Source organism: Lissotriton helveticus, chromosome 4_1 (genome assembly GCF_964261635.1).
Source record: "Lissotriton helveticus chromosome 4_1, aLisHel1.1, whole genome shotgun sequence".
NCBI lineage: Eukaryota > Metazoa > Chordata > Amphibia > Caudata > Salamandridae > Lissotriton > Lissotriton helveticus.
Genome location: NC_136063.1, coordinates 393,613,428 through 393,633,211, shown reverse-complemented (window position 1 = coordinate 393,633,211; position 19,784 = coordinate 393,613,428). Strand labels below are relative to the sequence as shown.

Genomic DNA, 19,784 nt, shown 5'->3' with positions numbered 1-19,784 from the left:
TGTTCGCCGAGAAGATGGCTCCACCTGGAAAATCGCTTGTCGTTAACATCATAAAAAACATCAGACAAAACGCCGCTCCAGGGCCCAATGGCCTTCCCGGGCACTTATTCAAGGCAAACATCGATTTTTGGTCCAAAAATCTGACCTACCTGTATTCTGAATGCTGGCTCCTGGGGGACGTACCAGATTCATGGAGAGGCTCGCTTCTACAGCCTATCGATAAAAAAGGCCCAAAATCTGAACCGTCCAACTACAGGATGATCGCCTTGTTGGATATTGAGGGAAAAGCGTATGCTAGCGCCATCTTGAGGGACCTCGCAGACTGGTCCAGCGCTGAAGGCATCCTTCCGTTCTGCCAAACCGGATTCAGACCTGGGTCTGCCACGGTCGACAACATCATTGCTCTTTCTTTCCTGGCACATCGCGCACGGTCAAGCAAAAGCCTCCCCTCTTTGCCTGCTTTATCGACTATTCAGCGGCGTTTGATGGGGTAGACCTCGCAATTCTGTGGCACAAGTTGGTCCAATGGAACATCAATCCGGTTTTGTTAAGAGCGATACAATCCCTCTATCAAAAAACATGGGTGCGAATCAAACTTTCGAGGGACCACGCATCCATTAAGATCAACACAGACAGAGGCCTTAAACAAGGGTGTGTGTTAGCCCTGTTATTATTCAACCTATATACAGCAGTCATGGAGAAGGCCTTGACTGGGGCCGCCCTGGCAACTCCAAAGATCGGTGGATTTAAATTCCACTTTATGCAGTATGCTGATGACTTGGTCCTCTTGGACCACACGAGAATGGGGCTACAAAAGGCGCTGACGGCACTCGCGGCATATAATGACAGTAACAGGCTTGTAGCAAACCCAACCAAGTCTAAAGTAATGATCTTTGGTCATTACTCAAGGAAGAAATCTTTAAAATGGAGGTTAGGCAACCTCCTCCTGGAAAGCACGCAGCTGTACACCTACATGGGCATTTGCTTTCAGGAATCCGGACGTGCAAGTGGCCATCTTAAGACAATTCAGGCTAAAGGCAAATCAATCACCTACGCCATTTGCAAGCTGCAAGCTTCTTTATAAAGCCCGTCTACCACGGCCATCAACAGAGTACTTAAAGCTAAGCTCATGCCGGCACTCAATTATGCTCTACAGGCATTTCCGGGCAAACTAAGCAATGAATTAGAAAAAATTCACTGCAGAACATATAAGAAACTTTTCCATCTTCCAAGGTTCACCAGAAACACCCTTGTCCGCCTGGAGTTCTCACTTAATCAGCAAAATCTAGAAGAGCTGGCCGCCCTAAGCAAGTATTACTTTTTAACAATGGCGGCACAGGTGAACACACTAAAGGCAGTTTTAAAAGGTATCTTTAGCGAGCCAGGGAACCCCTGAGCGGCCACCTTTGAAGCGGCTAAGGACCAGCTCAATCTCGCTACGGATTCATGGAACCCTGTACACGTCAAATATTCTGCCATCAAAAACGCAATTAAAAAACAAGTGCGTGCAAGGTCACGGGAACTGGATCTGGAGGCGCTTGGAAGAAAAGGCTTGCATGAGACCCTGTGTCTTCCACACATTTTGCATACTGCTAAACCTCACCTCACGCAGGCAGTGGGCCGCTCGGCCCTTCACAAGATCTTGGCGTACAGACTTCACCCATTGCCCCTAAATGAACTATATCCAGGTGGCCAGGCAAGCTCAGGAGTCCGGGAATGTAGGCTTTGCATGTATAAACGCGAGTCTCTGTCCCACCTCCTCTTCTGCTGCCCGGCCCTGCGTCTGGCCCGGAGTCTCTATCTTAGGCCATTACTAAGACAATCTGGATCACGTACTGCAAAGGAGGGCCTTAGCTATCTTTATACTTTGTCTACGGTAAAGCACATGGCGGCGTTGGGAAAATTTATTTTTCAAGCTCGGGCAATGCTAATGATTTCTACTAGTCGGGTCATAGAGCTGCCTGTGGGCCCATGAACCCTTTCATTTGGAATTTCCGGGACCTATGGAGCAATTAGATAAATTGTATTTTGATTTAACTTTTGTAATGCTGAGAGTTTTGTATTTTGGTTTTATGTAATGGTTTTTAGTAACCAAACAATAAATATCATTCATTCATTCATTAATTCATTAATTAATTCATTCATTCATTCATGGTGCATAAGTTGTTGGGGTTTCTGAATTTGAGAGGAGGTAGGGTGTTCTGCGACAGCTGGGCATGGCATAGTCTATGGTTTTTCTGGAGGAAAAGACAATTTGGCAGGTACAGATTTTTTCAGATTGCGGCAGGGGCACATGTTTTTGGACTATTTTGAGATGGATGGTGGTGTGTGGAGAAGTAGCCGCCACACTGGCTGCATCAGGGGCAGAGCTTTGCCTTCCTGGAATATTTTCTGTTACTGGTAGCCTTCACAGCGTGGGGAAGGGAACTGGCAAACAAGACAGTGATGTTCAATATGGACAATATGACAATGTTTGACTAGGTCAACAGGCAGAGGGCGAGGGATGTGGGAGTGCAGCAATTGTTGAGACAGTTCATGCTGGCTTGTTTGCGTTTTAATATTTTTGTCATGGCAAAACATGTGCCAGGGCTTAACAATGATATAGCAGACATATTATCTTGCCATTGCTTCCACAGATTGGTACCAGAAGAAGAGCATGACAAGATGTAATTGCCTGCAGACATTTGGGTGTGGGGGGAGTGAGATGGGTTGGTCTAGTTGAGAGGTCTTTGACAGAGTCTACCAGAAGAAGCTACCATCTGGCATGGAATAAGTTTGAGGAAATTTCTCAGAATATGATGTTACAGGACTGCACTGAAACTGAAGAGAAAGTATTACTTTAACTTATGCCGCTCATTGAGAAAGGTTTATTGCCCGCGATCACTGGAAAATTGTTTTGGGGCTTTGACCCAAACAGGATTGGGATTTTGGGGTGGAGTTTGAAGGGGTAGGACAAGGAGCAGGTTTCAGGGGGGGTTGTATTACAGGAGCTATTACGTTTGAATTGTTGAAGGGCCTTCTCATAGTGTTGCCCGATTGTTGTTACAATTATTTTGAGGTGTCTGTATTCCGGATATTTATGATTTGGAGGCATTTGCTACATTCAAAGGGTCTGAGCTTTTATGGTCAGCCAGGGATTTAAGGGTGCTACATTATGAGATATGTTTGGAGCAGGAACGGATGGGGATTTGGTGATCCAAGAAGGATCAAGAAGGGAGGGGTAGGTGGGTATGTTTGTAAGAGGGAGGCAGTCTACGAGGTGCGGCCAGTGTACGAGTGGCGCAGGTTTCAGGCTTGGCCTGGAGGTAGGCAGGAGACCATATTTTGACCTGAGAGGGGAGGTAGGGATACTGCCTTTCAGTTGCTGGCAATGTTCTGCATGGCATTATGTAGGCTAGGGTGGAATCGGGTCAGTTTCAGGATACACCCCTGTAGGATTTGGGCAGCGACTGCAGTGGTGTGCTTGGGGTGGGATCGGAGACATATATGACAAATAGGCTGGTGGGGGTCAAAGTGTTGTGAGCACTATGTGAAGTGAAGAGGTTTTTGTTTGACAGATAGGGGGGGTGGAGTGAGGTCAGCACTAATTACTTCTTTTTTACTGCAGGATGCATGAGAGGTCCTGGGAACCACAGCACTAAAACTGTCCTGATTGCTGCCACCAACTACATCAGAACCCTCCTTGACCGGGGAGAAACGGCAGCCCTTATCCTCCTCAACTTCTCAGCAGCGTTCAACACCATATCCCACCACACCCTTATCAAGAGGCTTCATCATATTGGAATCCAAGGAGATGCCTTCAAATGGATCGCCTCCTTACTTACCGGAAGAACCCAGAGATTCTGCCTACCTCCTTTCACCTCGGAACCCAAGAACATCATCTGCGGCATTCCTAAAGGTTCATCCCTCAGGCCTACACTATCCAACACATATGTGACCCCCTTGGCCAACAGAACCCATGGACTAAACATCATATCCTACGCTGAAGAGATCCAGCTCATCCTCTCACTATCAGAGGATCCTTCCACCACGATGGCTCACTTCCTCGTGTGCATGACATGCATCGCTGACTGGATGAAGGACAACTGTCTAAAAATCAATGCAGGCAGATGGAAGCGCTGATCTTCAGGAACAACAACTCCCCGGGCACTACTCCTGGTTTCCTTCCAAACTAGAACCCTCAACCACCACGATAGACCATGCCCATGACCTTGGCATTATCCTGGACAGGACAGCAAGCTCACCATGAAAAGCTAGATCAATGTATTCTCTTCTGACTGACTCTACGTAGGGATCACCATGCACCTCCTGAAGAGATTGCAGACCATACAGAATTCAGTGGCCATGCTTATCCTCGATCTCCTTAAATGGATCCACATCACTCCCCCCACCTCAAGAAGCTGTACTTGCTCCCCATTCACAAGATATTTCAATTCAATATATTGGTCCACACCTACAAAGCCCTTCACAATAAAGGACAAACACAAATCAACCACTGCATGAATTTCCACCAACCCTCCAGACACCCGCGATACGCCTCCCTCACCCTCGCACATACTACCCGCATCCACCGAAGCAACAGTGGAGGATGCTCCCTCTCCTACCTCACTACGAAGTCCTGGAACAACCTCCCTCTTCACCTCAAGAACTCATCCTCTCTTTTGTAATTCAGGAAAGGACTCAAGACCCGGCTGCTCAACTGACCACCCCACCACCTGATTCAGCAAGGTTTGCAGCTCCTAGAAACCCTTGTGGGAGATTAGCAGCGCCTTATAAATCCCCATTGATTCATTCATTGATGTCCAATGAGTAGCCTTCATTGATTCACCCAACTCAACTCATGTTAAAGGAACCAGACTCTTGAACTTCAGAGAACATTGGATTCCAAAATGTAAAAAAGATCCATTGTGATACAAATTATATATAAAGTGGTGTGGAACAGAAATGTGCTTCTGGGAGCAATCAGTTTACACACACTCTGTGACTGGTTATTCTCATCGACGCAGCTCTCACAAGCCCCACTGCAGAGGCCTCAAAATGGAAGGATTGCTGAATGAATCTTCTATTCCAGCACTTAGTAACTACTCTGATGGGGGCTGGGGAAGAGGGCGCGAATCACCTTTCTGACAGCGAGAGAGCCGAGCTCACCTTAGCCCGACAGTGCTGATAATCTGAAAACATTTTGGTCGTTTTCACTTGTTAGGGTCTGGCTGCTGGTACTCTGTCTGAAACTCTGAGGTGATGAGCTGATCCAAGGCTCCAAACTTGCATTGATTGAAAGTACGCGGGGCTCCTGTGCAAAATAAATGTTTCTACCTTGTCAACAATTCTCAGGCAGCTTCAGCTTTGATTTTTAAATTAGAAAGGTTTGCGCCTGCCCGAGCTCATGCTATCTTGATCTCAAGTTCTGGTGAAGCAAGAGCTGGACATTTTAGCGATGCAGGGATTCTGGTTTTGAAGGGTAATACATAATTTAAATTACCAATATTGTATAATATGGTTTTTAACATGCAAAAAACCTGAAAAGTAATGCGTATTAAAAAGAAAAAAAAGCACACTGCTATTGCTTTATTTATTCTGCTTTCCTAAATGCAGATGTGGTGAAGCAATTATTTATCAAACCTACAATATAATTTATTCTTATGATACAGGTGCAAAACTACTGCAAATCACTTTTCGCCATGGTTTGCACGGGGTAAAAATCTTTATGCAAGATACATGGGGGAAATGCCTGTGTTCTTCATTGCGAAAAAGAGATTTTGTTCCATTCTTTCATTTATTTCACAATTGCAATGTTTACATATTCTGGACCCGATGCTACAAACCTTTGTACACTTTGACTTATAATTGAACCAGTTATCACATGTTAACACCGTGCAACACTGGCTGATGGTCACCAAAGGACACATTTTAGAAATTACAGATTGCTTGCCTTAGACTATTTTATAATCCTCAACTTTTTTACAATATTAAGGCCAAATGTATTAAGAGGTTGCGTCGTTTTGCACCACGCAACGTGGTGCAAAAGCGACGCAACCCCTAAGATGCGATTAACCAAGCAACGCAAGGCCTCATTGTGTGTCAATGAGTAGCTAAGAAATCCAGAGTAATGCAACACAGTGCAAATTGCTGCTTTTCTTTAGTCTGCCACAGGGAGGTGTTCCATGGGTGGTGTGTGGGTGCTCCCACACAAAATCCATGGATTATGATGCATTTCCAAAAATCATTGACAGATCTGGGGATACACCAAACTGCTACTCCTTCCCAGTGAAGGCAGAACTAGAAGAAAAAATATTCATTTTTGTCACGTGTTTTCCTCTTTTTGTGTGTGCTGCATTCTGCAATACACATAGAAAGAGGAACATGCCTCAGGGGATTGTTTGATGAAGGGAGGTGCCCCTTCCTGCACAAAAACAATCCTGCTTACAACGCATGCACCCATGCACCATCGTGCAAGAGTGCCTGCATTAGAACTAGGCAGCACATTGTGGGCCAACACTGGGAAAAAGCAGGAATGCACTGTGTTGTGATAATTCCTGCCCTCCCCCTGTTGCACAGTGCAGCAAGGAGACTTGCTGCACTGCACTGCATTCCGGTTTGATAAATATGGCCCCTAGTGTTTACAATTTTAACAACATGTTGTGTCATTGGCTTGTCCTTGGATGTTGGTAGCAGAATTCTGGTAGCAGCACTGTCTGCCCAGTGCAACACATCTCCAACTGGTGCAGCACACTAGATATAATACATCCTTGTACTAATCCCAAGATCTATCTTGTTTCCTTAACCTGTCCAAGCCAGGAACTGAATCACTTTTTCTAACATGCATAGCCCTGTCTGTGAGGTAACACAATGAAACAATGAGACCAAGCCATCAGTGGCAACATCGCCCTGGGGATGGCAAGGGACCTATTTGTCCATAGCTTGTTCTGGAGTGGCACTTTCATAAGGTGAGGTAAAGCAGCACCATCAGGGTGCTACCTAGCATGGCACCAACCAACTTAAAAAGACTTGGCAATCCAGTGTAAGGCGAATGCTTCGTCTGCAAACACTATATTTTGCAAGGAGCACTGAAAAGCCTCACACAGTTCTTTACTCTAGAGCCAGTGGGGCTGAGATTGTGAAATAATGACTTTAAAGAGGCCAATGACTTCCTCTTTATCTCAGGCCATAACCCACACCTTCCCCAAGACACTCTTAGGTAACCCAGCAGTGTTTTTGGTCCTCTCTACACCTCCACACCTCCCATCCGCTCTGAGAGGAGAAATGGACAATAAAGAACATTGGCAAGTTTTTAAAAACTCTGGGCGCAAGCAGGGAAGATTTATTTGTGCATTAGCAAAATATAAACATAGAATTATTATTAAATACTTTTGTAGACCGAGTGTAAATGAGGAGCAATCATCATGCTATTTCCCTAATTGTGAGCACACGAGAAGGCATATTATGCAATCAACAAGTGAAGAGTTTCAATAAATATGCAGAGTATTTATCACAATGCTGCTGGTGTTATTCCAGCTGGTGAAACCAACCCTAGGATTCTTGTTTCCAGTCCAGGGAGGACATGGCCTGGCAGTTTGTGCTGGACTGTTCCCATTGGGTGCAGGGTCAAGACGGATTTGCATATGGCTGAGTCCAAACTGGAATGGCATGGTGAGCAGAAAAACGATGGATTTAGCCCCAGATCTCTGCAATGGGGTAAATGTATGACATTGTTCTACATTCTGTCGATCAATTGTTCTTTTTGGACTTTCTGTGTAAGTCGTCTGTAGGACCATGTTCTGCAGTTGGTTCAACAGGGCGTTCTTATATTGTCAGGATAGAACTTCTAAATATGTCCTGGGTCATGATATGGACCCAGCTGAGGTCCCCTCAGCATTTGCAACACATCCACTACAGTGAATGGCAACCAGCAGTGTAGTGCAACTCCTGGCAATATCCTAACAGATGGCCAAGTACGCATTTTTCACCTTCTGGATATCGGGCCACTCAAAACTGATGATATTTCACCCTGATCACTTCATCTTCCTCCAGTTTGGAGTTTGCACCACTGAAACCTAATTCAGTAGCAGGATGGAGGTGAATTGTGATTCTCCTGAAGGATGGCTCAGGAATGGCTGTTTCTTAACTGCTACTATGTAACTTCCTGTTTGTCACTTCTAACCTTCAACTCCGACTACAACCATAACTGTAGTGGGAAGGTGAAAGCAACAACATGCCTAGAATCAAAGATTTCACTGTAATGGTGCCACACATCACTCACAAGTACGATGCCTCACTTGGGGAGATCCAACATACTGAAGCATGTTGAATCAAGGGCCTGAAGAAATATGATATCTTCCCCAACCTGATAAAATGCAATTGTTTCCCCTTGCCAGCCTGGACCCTCCTACACACCAGCTGCATCATTTGCAATACCATCACAACAAGCACCCAGCTTATTGTGCCCCATCTCAGTTGATTCTCAGTGGACCCACAGCCAGGGCACTGTCAAACTGCAGACCAGAAAGGGGTAAAAAAAAAAACACAAGGTGGCAGTCCTTTTCCATCTACACACCTAGGATCTGGAACAGCAGCTCTTTATCCCTCAGGTCACCCCAACGCTTCTCCAATTTAGGAAAGAGTTGAAGATGTACCTCTTTAAAGAGCTTTAAATGTGAATACATTAACTGTCCACAGACCAGCTACCTCTTCTATCACACATTGGCTATATGCTTGTCTTTGTCCATATACAACTCTACATTATATGTTGGCTAGGTTTGTGCTATGTAAATACCACATACATTTTTTAGGAGGTACCTGTGAGTGGCCATGTGTGACGTGTGACTTATTTCGTAGCTTGGCTGCAGTAGATTTTAGCTCGTTTGGTCTTTAGTACTGTTGGAGTAGATGCAAGTGCCATTTTGGTGCACCCACATCTACTTGAGAACTAACCACATCTACTTGGGTATATCACAAGTATGTGTGTTTATGTGATTTCATGTTTATCTCTGTGGCCCTCCACATTTTCCTGTTTCCTTTTTACACTTTGCAGTAAACATTGCTAATTTTCCAGTAACCCTTCTTTCTGCTCCCACATTTACTCCAAAAACGTAGATCTTGCTCTGCGCAGTTTTATGCACTCATGGTGGTGAATGTGTAATAACACCAGTCTTCCTAACATGCATTATTATAAACAGAAATATATCAGCGCCTATCCTGCTGTACCTACATGTTTCCCTACTTCTAAGTGCAGAATATCTAATAGCCCTTTATAGCTAGACCGATAGATAGATAGATAGACAGACAGACAGACAGACAGACAGACAGACAGACAGACAGACAGACAGACAGACAGACAGACAGACAGACAGACAGATAGATAGATAGATAGATAGATAGATAGATAGATAGATAGATAGATAGATATTAAGACCGGTCATTTTCTGTCTGCAAATATATTGGGCCTAATTACGATGTTGGACAGACCGCAACCAACGGACCGTCGGTTGCAGCCTCCCTACATCTGCCATTGCGGACTGCCCGCCATATTACCATGCAGTGGGTGGAGGCATCGGGCGGAGGGACCATCCGCTGCACTTCCAATGGGCTCCGAGAGCCCGTCGGAGCATCAGAAACACGTATAATCCCATAAAAAATATGGAGGATCCAGCCTCGACTACGCCGTTAGGATTATGACGCCACTTTCCGACAGCCTTTCGATATTTGCCTTTCTAACATGGAAAGGCTGTTGTAAAGTGACCTTTGGGGCCCCAAGCAGGGCCCCCTTATGTCTGGCCCACTGCTATTGGGCCTGGGTGGCACCTACGGTGCTCCCCTAAACATCCTTGCACTGTGTGCCATGCATCGCATGGTGCTTGCCACACGGTGCAATGGGTGTTTAAAAGCATCCAGTTTTAAATGGCAGCTTGTGTTGTGGGTCTTTTTCACCCGTCGCACAAGCTGCAATTGAAAAATTGATATTTTTAACAACCATAAAGTGGTGGCATCCAAATTCTGTAGTCGGAACCTCCGAACTATGGTCGGGTAGTTTCCAATCTACAACGGTGTCGGACCGACGCAAGTCCGCCCAACATCATAATCCGGCCCATAGTTCTCATTTAGCAGGAGGCTGAGAAAAAAAATAAAACTTTTTAACAAGGGTCTAAATTTCAATTCAATCTGCACAGATCTGCATAGAACTAATTTTACAATGAAATTGGGAATCAAGGAAAAGTACACACGGGTAATGAGACGTGAGGAAGTCAACAGAAAAGAAACCAGGGGAGTAATGCACCTTAACTCAATTCCCACAAGCCCCAAAATACTGTCTAGACACCATAGGGTAGTAAAGCGCTCAATACATTTTATTTTCATTTCAGTTTCATTTCCATTCACAGTGGGCCCAGACATCCTTTCGAAAATTCTTTGCTTTTCGTTTAGGTAGAGTGCTACATCAATAAAATACACATATCAGTGCTTACCAAATCAGAAAAAAACTGATCCCCCCAGAAAACGAAGCAAAACATTATAACCCTGCCAAATGATGCTAAGGCCAATTCCAATTTTAGAGGAATTCCTGATTTATGTGGTAACAGGAGTTACCTGCCAGATTGGGAATTCTGAGTGACGCAGTAAATTTGCATGTGGAATTATCTCAGGTGTTTCTGAGGACACGTTTGTCAGGTCAAACCTGGCAAAATAGGTCATTAGTAAAGGCCAGAATGTGGGAATAACCTGTGAAAATATGTTTGAAAACACATTTAGGGCCATAGTAGAAAATGTGCCCTGGGGGCAGAATGGGCATTTGTGTCAACGTCTTGCACATAGGGGCTACTTTGTCATTGTAGAAGTGGCTGTATATACTTGTGTGGCCTCTTCAATAAAACGAATAGTGCATGCGTGGTCACAGGGGGCATTTTCTCTTTTTCAAGGGGCATTGACCGTAAGGTTTTTTGTGCCAGCTCTGAACCAGCCATCCATAGAAACTAAAGGACAGATGGAAGAGAACCAGAGGCTCATGGAAGTCATTTCACTCTTAAAATCCTTCCTGTAGGATTATTCTAATTCTATCAGAGCATACCAATAAACCTATTCACTTGAAAGTCAGTTGTTACCTTCTCTCCGAGCATTAGCAAGTATTGTTGCCGAAGACTTGCTCATCACATGGACGACAAAGAGTGGGCAGCTCACGGAGTTGGCAATTGTGATGGATCTTTGAGTAGCTTCTGCCTCCACCTCTTCAGGGCGACATAGCTCGTGTCCTTCAGGGCCTGTGATTCCCAAAGCCAGTATTCTTTTGGCACCCTGTAAAACCCACAAGAAGTTAAGTTTGAATTAAGGTTTAATTACCAATTGATAGAGCAGATTTCTAAGAATGCAGCTATCACTATGACACAGTAGATGTGCAGCAGACTGTGTGAACATTTAGAAGAGCAGTGGCACAGAATGGCAATATATATTCATAATCGAAGCACTCTTCAAAAAATCCAAACAACTTCCGGGTTACCTATTAATTAATGATCATTTATAAATTGTATATTGATATTCAAATTTCATCAAAATACTGCCAGATTATCTCCGTTTCAGTGCTGCTAAATGTGAAGCCTCTTGTCACCGACAAATCAAAAGGATTGACAATGTGATAACACCATACTTTGTTGTATGTCCAGACGGTGGGCAAATATGTGCCTTACGGGGATCCATGCTTGAGAAACCCCTCTTTCTACCTCTTTGGACTCATACTTAAGTTAATCAATGCCCACCAGGGGTGTAACACAGGCCCCGCAGCACCCGCGGTGCGGGGGGCCCCGATGTGCAAGGGGTCCCCTCTGCAATGTTGCCAGATTGGGCTACTTCCCGTACAAATGGGTGATACTTTTCCCATTTGTGCGGGGAAATACCTTTCCTGGGAAAGTGCAGAAACTTGGGCTTTATTTTGCCCTCTGCTGTGTGTGCAAGATTTAGACTGTGCCGGCAATCAAATGATTGTGTAGCTCCCGAACTCAGCAGAGCAGGGCAGTCAATCATCCATATAGCACGAAAGCGCTACCTATGACGGCCCTGCTGAATGTTGCTGTCCTGCCCCGAATAGAGTCTGGACCAATGGGGAAACCAGGAACAGCAATAAGCAAGACCTGTCCAAAAGTTAGAGTACTCGCCACCAATCACAAAGGGGAACATTCTGAATTAGAGCCAGTGGAGGATAAGGGCCCTGGACTAGGTCGCTCCTAATTAGAGGACGTCCATCTGACCCTGCTTTCTATAGTCCGACGAGCAAAGGATCTACAGCCTGAGCAATGCGGTACCCGGGACCTGTCTTGACTACCTCTTTTCTGGGTACGTATCACTCAAAGCTCACCACTCACGTCACCCGTTTATCACGCATGTGGTGAAGTTGCTTTCAGGTCTTTTAGCAGGCTTATTTAGGTCAGTGTACATAGGTATCAAGAAAACCGAATTTCTTCCATCTTAACATTGTAAAGGAAAGTCTAAGCGGTGACGCCATCTGCTTGAATAGATTCTACTTACATACAGATCATAGTGCCCACACCGCCAGCGCTCGCTCCGCACTGCGCACGTTAACACTTGTATACCAAGGAGACTCATGAGACATATTTGTGGGAAAGCAGTGATGCAGGTTTATTTCGTACAACAAGTAGCTGATAAGGTGGGTCATCTTACAGGCGATCCAATGCGGCAGCCCCTCGCTGACCCGCATGCCTAAGGAGCCATCTTGCACGGCGAGTCGATGCTCTGACGGTGCAGTACATTATCACTTTATTTCGTTATACTCCCGCCCCCCTGTCAGGGCGGAGCAATGAGGCACACCCCCGGTCGGTTCAGGCCCCCCGACTGCCCGAAGGACTAACGGGGCGCCGACGCTGTTTCCTGGAACCCCCTCGGCTCCAGGTTCTTGGCTCAGGCACCCTTACTGTGCCAGGCAGAGGTATTTAGACTGTATCCTTCTGCCGCAGAGGTACCCCTACTGTCCATCTGCTTCCAGATCGCCCTGTACTCTGCCACAGCTCTGGAGGAGGCCCCCGTAGATGACAGAGCCCCCCCACCACCTAGCTACTTTCACTGTTTAGTGGCCTTTATCTTAGTACCCTTCCGTTTTCACTCCGAATTGGTACCTGCCAATGAAGATTTCTTCCTATGGCTCTCAGGGGGATCGGCAAGTGACTAATTGCATTATTGTATCTGCTGAGAATGGAAAACCAGTGATATTCGTCCCCGCAACGAGGTGGGATTATGACAGTTACCCTGTAGTCAGACATTTACTTGCTGCATGGGCACCGTGCTGCAATGATCATGACAGTAAATGTCATTCCCAGTCCTCAGCACTCTCGTTGTACCTGTGTTTGGTACATGCCACGCCACTCCTCTCTTATAACACACTGTTTGCTATATCTCACGTGTTGTTTACCTTTGCACTTGCACAAGTGCCATCAATGCCTACGTGACGTTTGTTCCTGTGCCTGTGTGTCTGGTATGTATTGGTGTTATACCTCTAATTATCAGTATGTTCCCTTGCAATCTGCACACTGTTGTACCGTTTGCTCCTCCTGCCTTTCATATCCTCACAATTGTCACTCTTCCCTCATGTAGCTTGTCTGTTTTTTGTAGGTTTTCCCCTGTCATTTACTGCAAAGTTTCTCCCCCGTCATTTTCTGTACCTATTGAGCCCCACTCGGGTGACGTGTTTGCCGACCCTGCATGGCATAATCGATTTTACCGTGAGGGCCAGGAAGGTGGCTGTGCTCCTGCTCTAGCGAACACCTTGAGAGGTACTGCAAACCGACTGAAACCGGCATTTTCACTCACTTTCACAATCCATAAATACATACAAACATCCCGTGTATAATCATGCGCAGGGAAGAGTAGTGATGAAGAATTAACTTTAGTACTAATCAAATCGTTATTTGGGTAGTACAGGGACAGACAGAGACCTCCGTCAATCTTCAGTGCCTGCACTTATAGGTAGGGTGAACCAAGTCAAAGGCATGCCTCTCTTAGTCCCTGCGGAGTGTTTGCCAATTATTGCAGTGTTATCCTTGTACCTGCGTTTCGTACTCCTTTGTAACATGCACCCGCCACTTTCTCTTGTAACACACTGTTTGCTACCTTTCCCATGTTGTTTGCCTTCGATACTTGCACAAGTGCCACCATTGTCTGCGTATCGTTTGTTCTTGTGCCTGAGTGTCTAGCATATTTTGCAGTATTGTACCTCTAATTACTGCAGGGTGTGCCAATTTCGTCATGTTGTAGGGGCATTACAGGGACTAATGCTCTGGCCAGCAGGGATAAAGTGCACAGAGGGTTCCGCACATGCCGGCTTAGTTTTAAAATTTTCACACATGGCCGGCTTAGTTTTAAAATTCTAATGAACCGATGCCAGCGCATGCTCACCGGAGCGGGAGAAACTGGGAAGAGATGGCCTTTCAAAGATTAAACGTAGCGGGACATATAACCCAACGTCGGCCTTGGCAGCGCTAGGGTAAGAACGTGACTGCTACAGTATGGGATGACTGATGTCTTAAATACTTGTAACGCAGGGGCCACGCGATCTCACGCTCGATTTTGCGACCTCGTGAAAATTACTGATGCACGCATCAGCTCGCAGGGGGTCGCGCACCTTAGACAGACTTAGAACTGACCATCGCTCATGCATTCCTTTATTGAACAAAGGACCGCAGCAAGCAAGTGCTTCACCGTGATCCTTTTCCACTCACTATTAGTGTTACTTGAACAAGAAATGTATGGAGCTGTAACTACAGGACGGAGCTGTACTGCACAGAACTGTGCCTTCAAACACATTATCTGAAAGGCGGTGTGTGGGTGCTCAGACATCATAGTTTAGCTATATTTGGACTATATCAAACTCGCTCCTTACTCGACTATTGTTTAAAGAGACCATTATGTTTCATCGATGTATGTATGCTTGTCTCGGCCGGCTAAGTGCCCCCAGGCTGCCAGGCAAGGGCGGCACCGAGTGTGAGCGGAGGGCACATGCCTGGCAAGGCATGGATGTCTGCAGAAAAGGATTGGCCCGCCTGGAGGGGGGCTGCTCTCGCGCTCCGCGCGCGGTTTCAGAGCCTGCACTTCTGGTTTCAGTTGCGAGGGGCAGGGGGGGGTGAACGATGCACTTTGTGCGATGAGTGCCACTAAGGAGGCAATGCCAACTTGTGCCAAAGGGCACTGCTCATTATCACGGACCTCTGCCAGAAAAAGGCGCCCGTCCTGAAAAGTTGCAGGGAGTTCCTCCTGCCTCCGGAGCAGACCCTAAGTATTACAGAGCTAGGTAGAGTAGTACCTGTCCTGTTACAGCATGCCTCGCACTCGCTGACCCCTGGGAACCCGGGAGGCACGTGCGCAGTGTAAACAGCCGCCCAGCGCCTCTGAATAATAGAAGCGTGCTTGCTAATGCAGTTATGTCTCTTGGCTTTTCACCCACTCTCTCTCCACTGCCCTAACCGAACAGGCCGACTTTAATTCCAGGTTATCTCCCACTTTCATTTTAACCTGTACCGAGATATTTCTGTCTAGTGTGCTCGAAGCAGCAGGTCGATTCAGAAAAGGGGGTGGTGATGAACAGAGTGTCTGAATTAAGCAGACCACTCTTACCCAGTCCAAAGATCAGGGCTTGATCCATCACCGTTATTTAGCTCACTGCCCCATCCCAGCTCAGAACCTGGCTATATGCAAATTAGTCTGTCCCTGGCCCAGTGCATCATGGGAACAGGGCAGACCAAACTACCAAGCCAATTCTTCACCAGAAAGGAGACAAGCTACCGGGGACCGGTTTCTGGCATTTCAGCCTCGTCGGCCCGGCTTGCTTGAATCCTGATGGAGCAGTGAGCAAGGGACTCATGTCTGAGTATACCCTGCCATACCTATAGTGGCCAAAAACGATTCAGAAAAGGGGGTGGTGATGAACAGAGTGTCTGAATTAAGCAGACCACTCTTACACAGTCCAAAGATCAGGGCTTCATCCATCACCGTTATTTAGCTCACTGCCCCATCCCAGCTCAGAACCTGGCTATATGCAAATTAGTCTGTCCCTGGCCCAGTGCATCATGGGAACAGGGCAGACCAAACTACCAAGCCAATTCTTCACCAGAAAGGAGACAAGCTACCGGGGACCGGTTTCTGGCATTTCAGCCTCGTCGGCCCGGCTTGCTTGAATCCTGATGGAGCAGTGAGCAAGGGACTCATGTCTGAGTATACCCTGCCATACCTATAGTGGCCAAAAACGATTCAGAAAAGGGGGTGGTGATGAACAGAGTGTCTGAATTAAGCAGACCACTCTTACACAGTCCAAAGATCAGGGCTTGATCCATCACCGTTATTTAGCTCACTGCCCCATCCCAGCTCAGAACCTGGCTATATGCAAATTAGTCTGTCCCTGGCCCAGTGCATCATGGGAACAGGGCAGACCAAACTACCAAGCCAATTCTTCACCAGAAAGGAGACAAGCTACCGGGGACCGGTTTCTGGCATTTCAGCCTCGTCGGCCCGGCTTGCTTGAATCCTGATGGAGCAGTGAGCAAGGGACTCATGTCTGAGTATACCCTGCCACACCTATAGTGGCCAAAAACGATTCAGAAAAGGGGGTGGTGATGAACAGAGTGTCTGAATTAAGCAGACCACTCTTACCCAGTCCAAAGATCAGGGCTTGATCCATCACCGTTATTTAGCTCACTGCCCCATCCCAGCTCAGAACCTGGCTATATGCAAATTAGTCTGTCCCTGGCCCAGTGCATCATGGGAACAGGGCAGACCAAACTACCAAGCCAATTCTTCACCAGAAAGGAGACAAGCTACCGGGGACCGGTTTCTGGCATTTCAGCCTCGTCGGCCCGGCTTGCTTGAATCCTGATGGAGCAGTGAGCACGGGACTCATGTCTGAGTATACCCTGCCACACCTATAGTGGCCAAAAACGATTCAGAAAAGGGGGTGGTGATGAACAGAGTGTCTGAATTAAGCAGACCACTCTTACCCAGTCCAAAGATCAGGGCTTGATCCATCACCGTTATTTAGCTCACTGCCCCATCCCAGCTCAGAACCTGGCTATATGCAAATTAGTCTGTCCCTGGCCCAGTGCATCATGGGAACAGGGCAGACCAAACTACCAAGCCAATTCTTCACCAGAAAGGAGACAAGCTACCGGGGACCGGTTTCTGGCATTTCAGCCTCGTCGGCCCGGCTTGCTTGAATCCTGATGGAGCAGTGAGCAAGGGACTCATGTCTGAGTATACCCTGCCACACCTATAGTGGCCAAAAACGATTCAGAAAAGGGGGTGGTGATGAACAGAGTGTCTGAATTAAGCAGACCACTCTTACCCAGTCCAAAGATCAGGGCTTGATCCATCACCGTTATTTAGCTCACTGCCCCATCCCAGCTCAGAACCTGGCTATATGCAAATTAGTCTGTCCCTGGCCCAGTGCATCATGGGAACAGGGCAGACCAAACTACCAAGCCAATTCTTCACCAGAAAGGAGACAAGCTACCGGGGACCGGTTTCTGGCATTTCAGCCTCGTCGGCCCGGCTTGCTTGAATCCTGATGGAGCAGTGAGCAAGGGACTCATGTCTGAGTATACCCTGCCACACCTATAGTGGCCAAAAACGATTCAGAAAAGGGGGTGGTGATGAACAGAGTGTCTGAATTAAGCAGACCACTCTTACCCAGTCCAAAGATCAGGGCTTGATCCAGCACCGTTATTTAGCTCACTGCCCCATCCCAGCTCAGAACCTGGCTAAATGCAAATTAGTCTGTCCCTGGCCCAGTGCATCATGGGAACAGGGCAGACCAAACTACCAAGCCAATTCTTCACCAGAAAGGAGACAAGATACCGGGGACCGGTTTCTGGCATTTCAGCCTCGTCGGCCCGGCTTGCTTGAATCCTGATGGAGCAGTGAGCAAGGGACTCATGTCTGAGTATACCTTGCCACACCTATAGTGGCCAAAAACGATTCAGAAAAGGGGGTGGTGATGAACAGAGTGTCTGAATTAAGCAGACCACTCTTACCCAGTCCAAAGATCAGGGCTTGATCCATCACCGTTATTTAGCTCACTGCCCCATCCCAGCTCAGAACCTGGCTATATGTAAATTAGTCTGTCCCTGGCCCAGTGCATCATGGGAACAGGGCAGACCAAACTACCAAGCCAATTCTTCACCAGAAAGGAGACAAGCTACCGGGGACCGGTTTCTGGCATTTCAGCCTCGTCGGCCCGGCTTGCTTGAATCCTGATGGAGCAGTGAGCAAGGGACTCATGTCTGAGTATACCCTGCCACACCTATAGTGGCCAAAAACGATTCAGAAAAGGGGGTGGTGATGAACAGTGTGTCTGAATTAAGCAGACCACTCTTACCCAGTCCAAAGATCAGGGCTTGATCCATCACCGTTATTTAGCTCACTGCCCCATCCCAGCTCAGAACCTGGCTATATGCAAATTAGTCTGTCCCTGGCCCAGTGCATCATGGGAACAGGGCAGACCAAACTACCTGACCTGACATGGGTAGGAGTGTTCTGCTTAATTCAGATACTCTGTCCATCACCACCCCCTTTTATGAATCGAAGCAGCAGGTCGGCGTACGTCGATACCATCAATTAAAGTATCGATGAACCCACTGTGGCTGGAGAGGGAAGGCATGTGTTTGTTTACGTATGAGAATGTTCTCCGTGAACGAGTGGGTGAATGACGGGCTGCCAGGCATCCTTCCAATGCAGCAGGGACAGCCGCTCTCAAGAGAGTCGAATCCCTGGCGCTCCTGAGAAAGGGCCGAGGTCCAAGGAGGCTACGCTCACTCTGCCCGTCTGTGTGTCACATCCTACTTCTGGCTAAAATTAAACATGAAATGAACTTTGTCTAGAACCGACACTCTGAAATGCATTCTCCTCCAAATGATCCAACTAAACTGCTCTCTCCCAGGGACTTAGAACTAACCGAGTCGCGTGCACTTCTACAAGCTGTAAAGGTGCGTTCACCGGAAGAATTGCATTCGTGAGTTATCTTTTACATACCTGCAATGCCAGTGAAAATAAGTGTAGCCCAATAACACGTTGTTTAGAACGAGTATAGAAATATACGAAAGTCACAACGGTTCGATCCCCAGCGCCGGCGGCAGGTCAGCCCGCGCCACGCGACTCCGGGCAACAGCCCGCCCAATCTCCCCGACAGCCCCCAGCGCCCCCCACGGGCGACTGTGCGCCTCACAAATGTGGAAAAGAGCATACAATTAGAGTATTCTTTCTTTCAAGGAAACAAGCCGTGTCCTCTTCATTATTCATTCTAAGTCACGAAAATTATTAATATGGATGTAGTGTAGCGGCCAGATCGGTCGAACTGGGTCACCGGGTTCGAGTCTCTGCAGGGACGCCAGCATCCTGCTAATCAGGCAAATCACCCAATCTCCCGCGACCACAAAATAAACGTGTCCTTGTCCGAATGCACATTAAAACCTTCGCGCTTTATAAATCTCAAAGAACATGGTGCTACCCTCACCACCCTTAATGTATTTCGGTAATAGATTATAAAATGTATCAATGGCAGCCAACGGAGACAAACCCCACTGCTATGTTATGGCACATTAATACTACCGAAAGTCACCTTCCTGAACCCAATAAAGCACTTGGCTTCGAAATCTGACGTAATATTTGCGTCGCAGCGTTTTAAAAGGGTACCGGTTGGACAGCGGGAAAGACATTGTGGGCCTGGGATCCTTTCACATGTCTTTGTGCGTATGTACAATAAATACGGCCCTGAATTGAGGAGCCCACGAAGAGGTGCTGAGATATCG

General features: G+C 47.0%; 1 protein-coding gene across 2 annotated transcripts in view; it reads right to left on the bottom strand.

Moving 5' to 3' along the window:
- DPYS (dihydropyrimidinase) overlaps positions 1–19,784 on the bottom strand; it is a 552,352-nt gene that overhangs the window by 99,679 nt on the left and 432,889 nt on the right. For both annotated transcript variants that reach the window (XM_078686894.1, XM_078686892.1), the window contains exon 4: positions 11,094–11,283. In XM_078686894.1, coding sequence (XP_078543020.1) covers positions 11,094–11,283 — 190 coding nt within the window. The remainder of the gene's footprint in view (positions 1–11,093; positions 11,284–19,784) is intronic.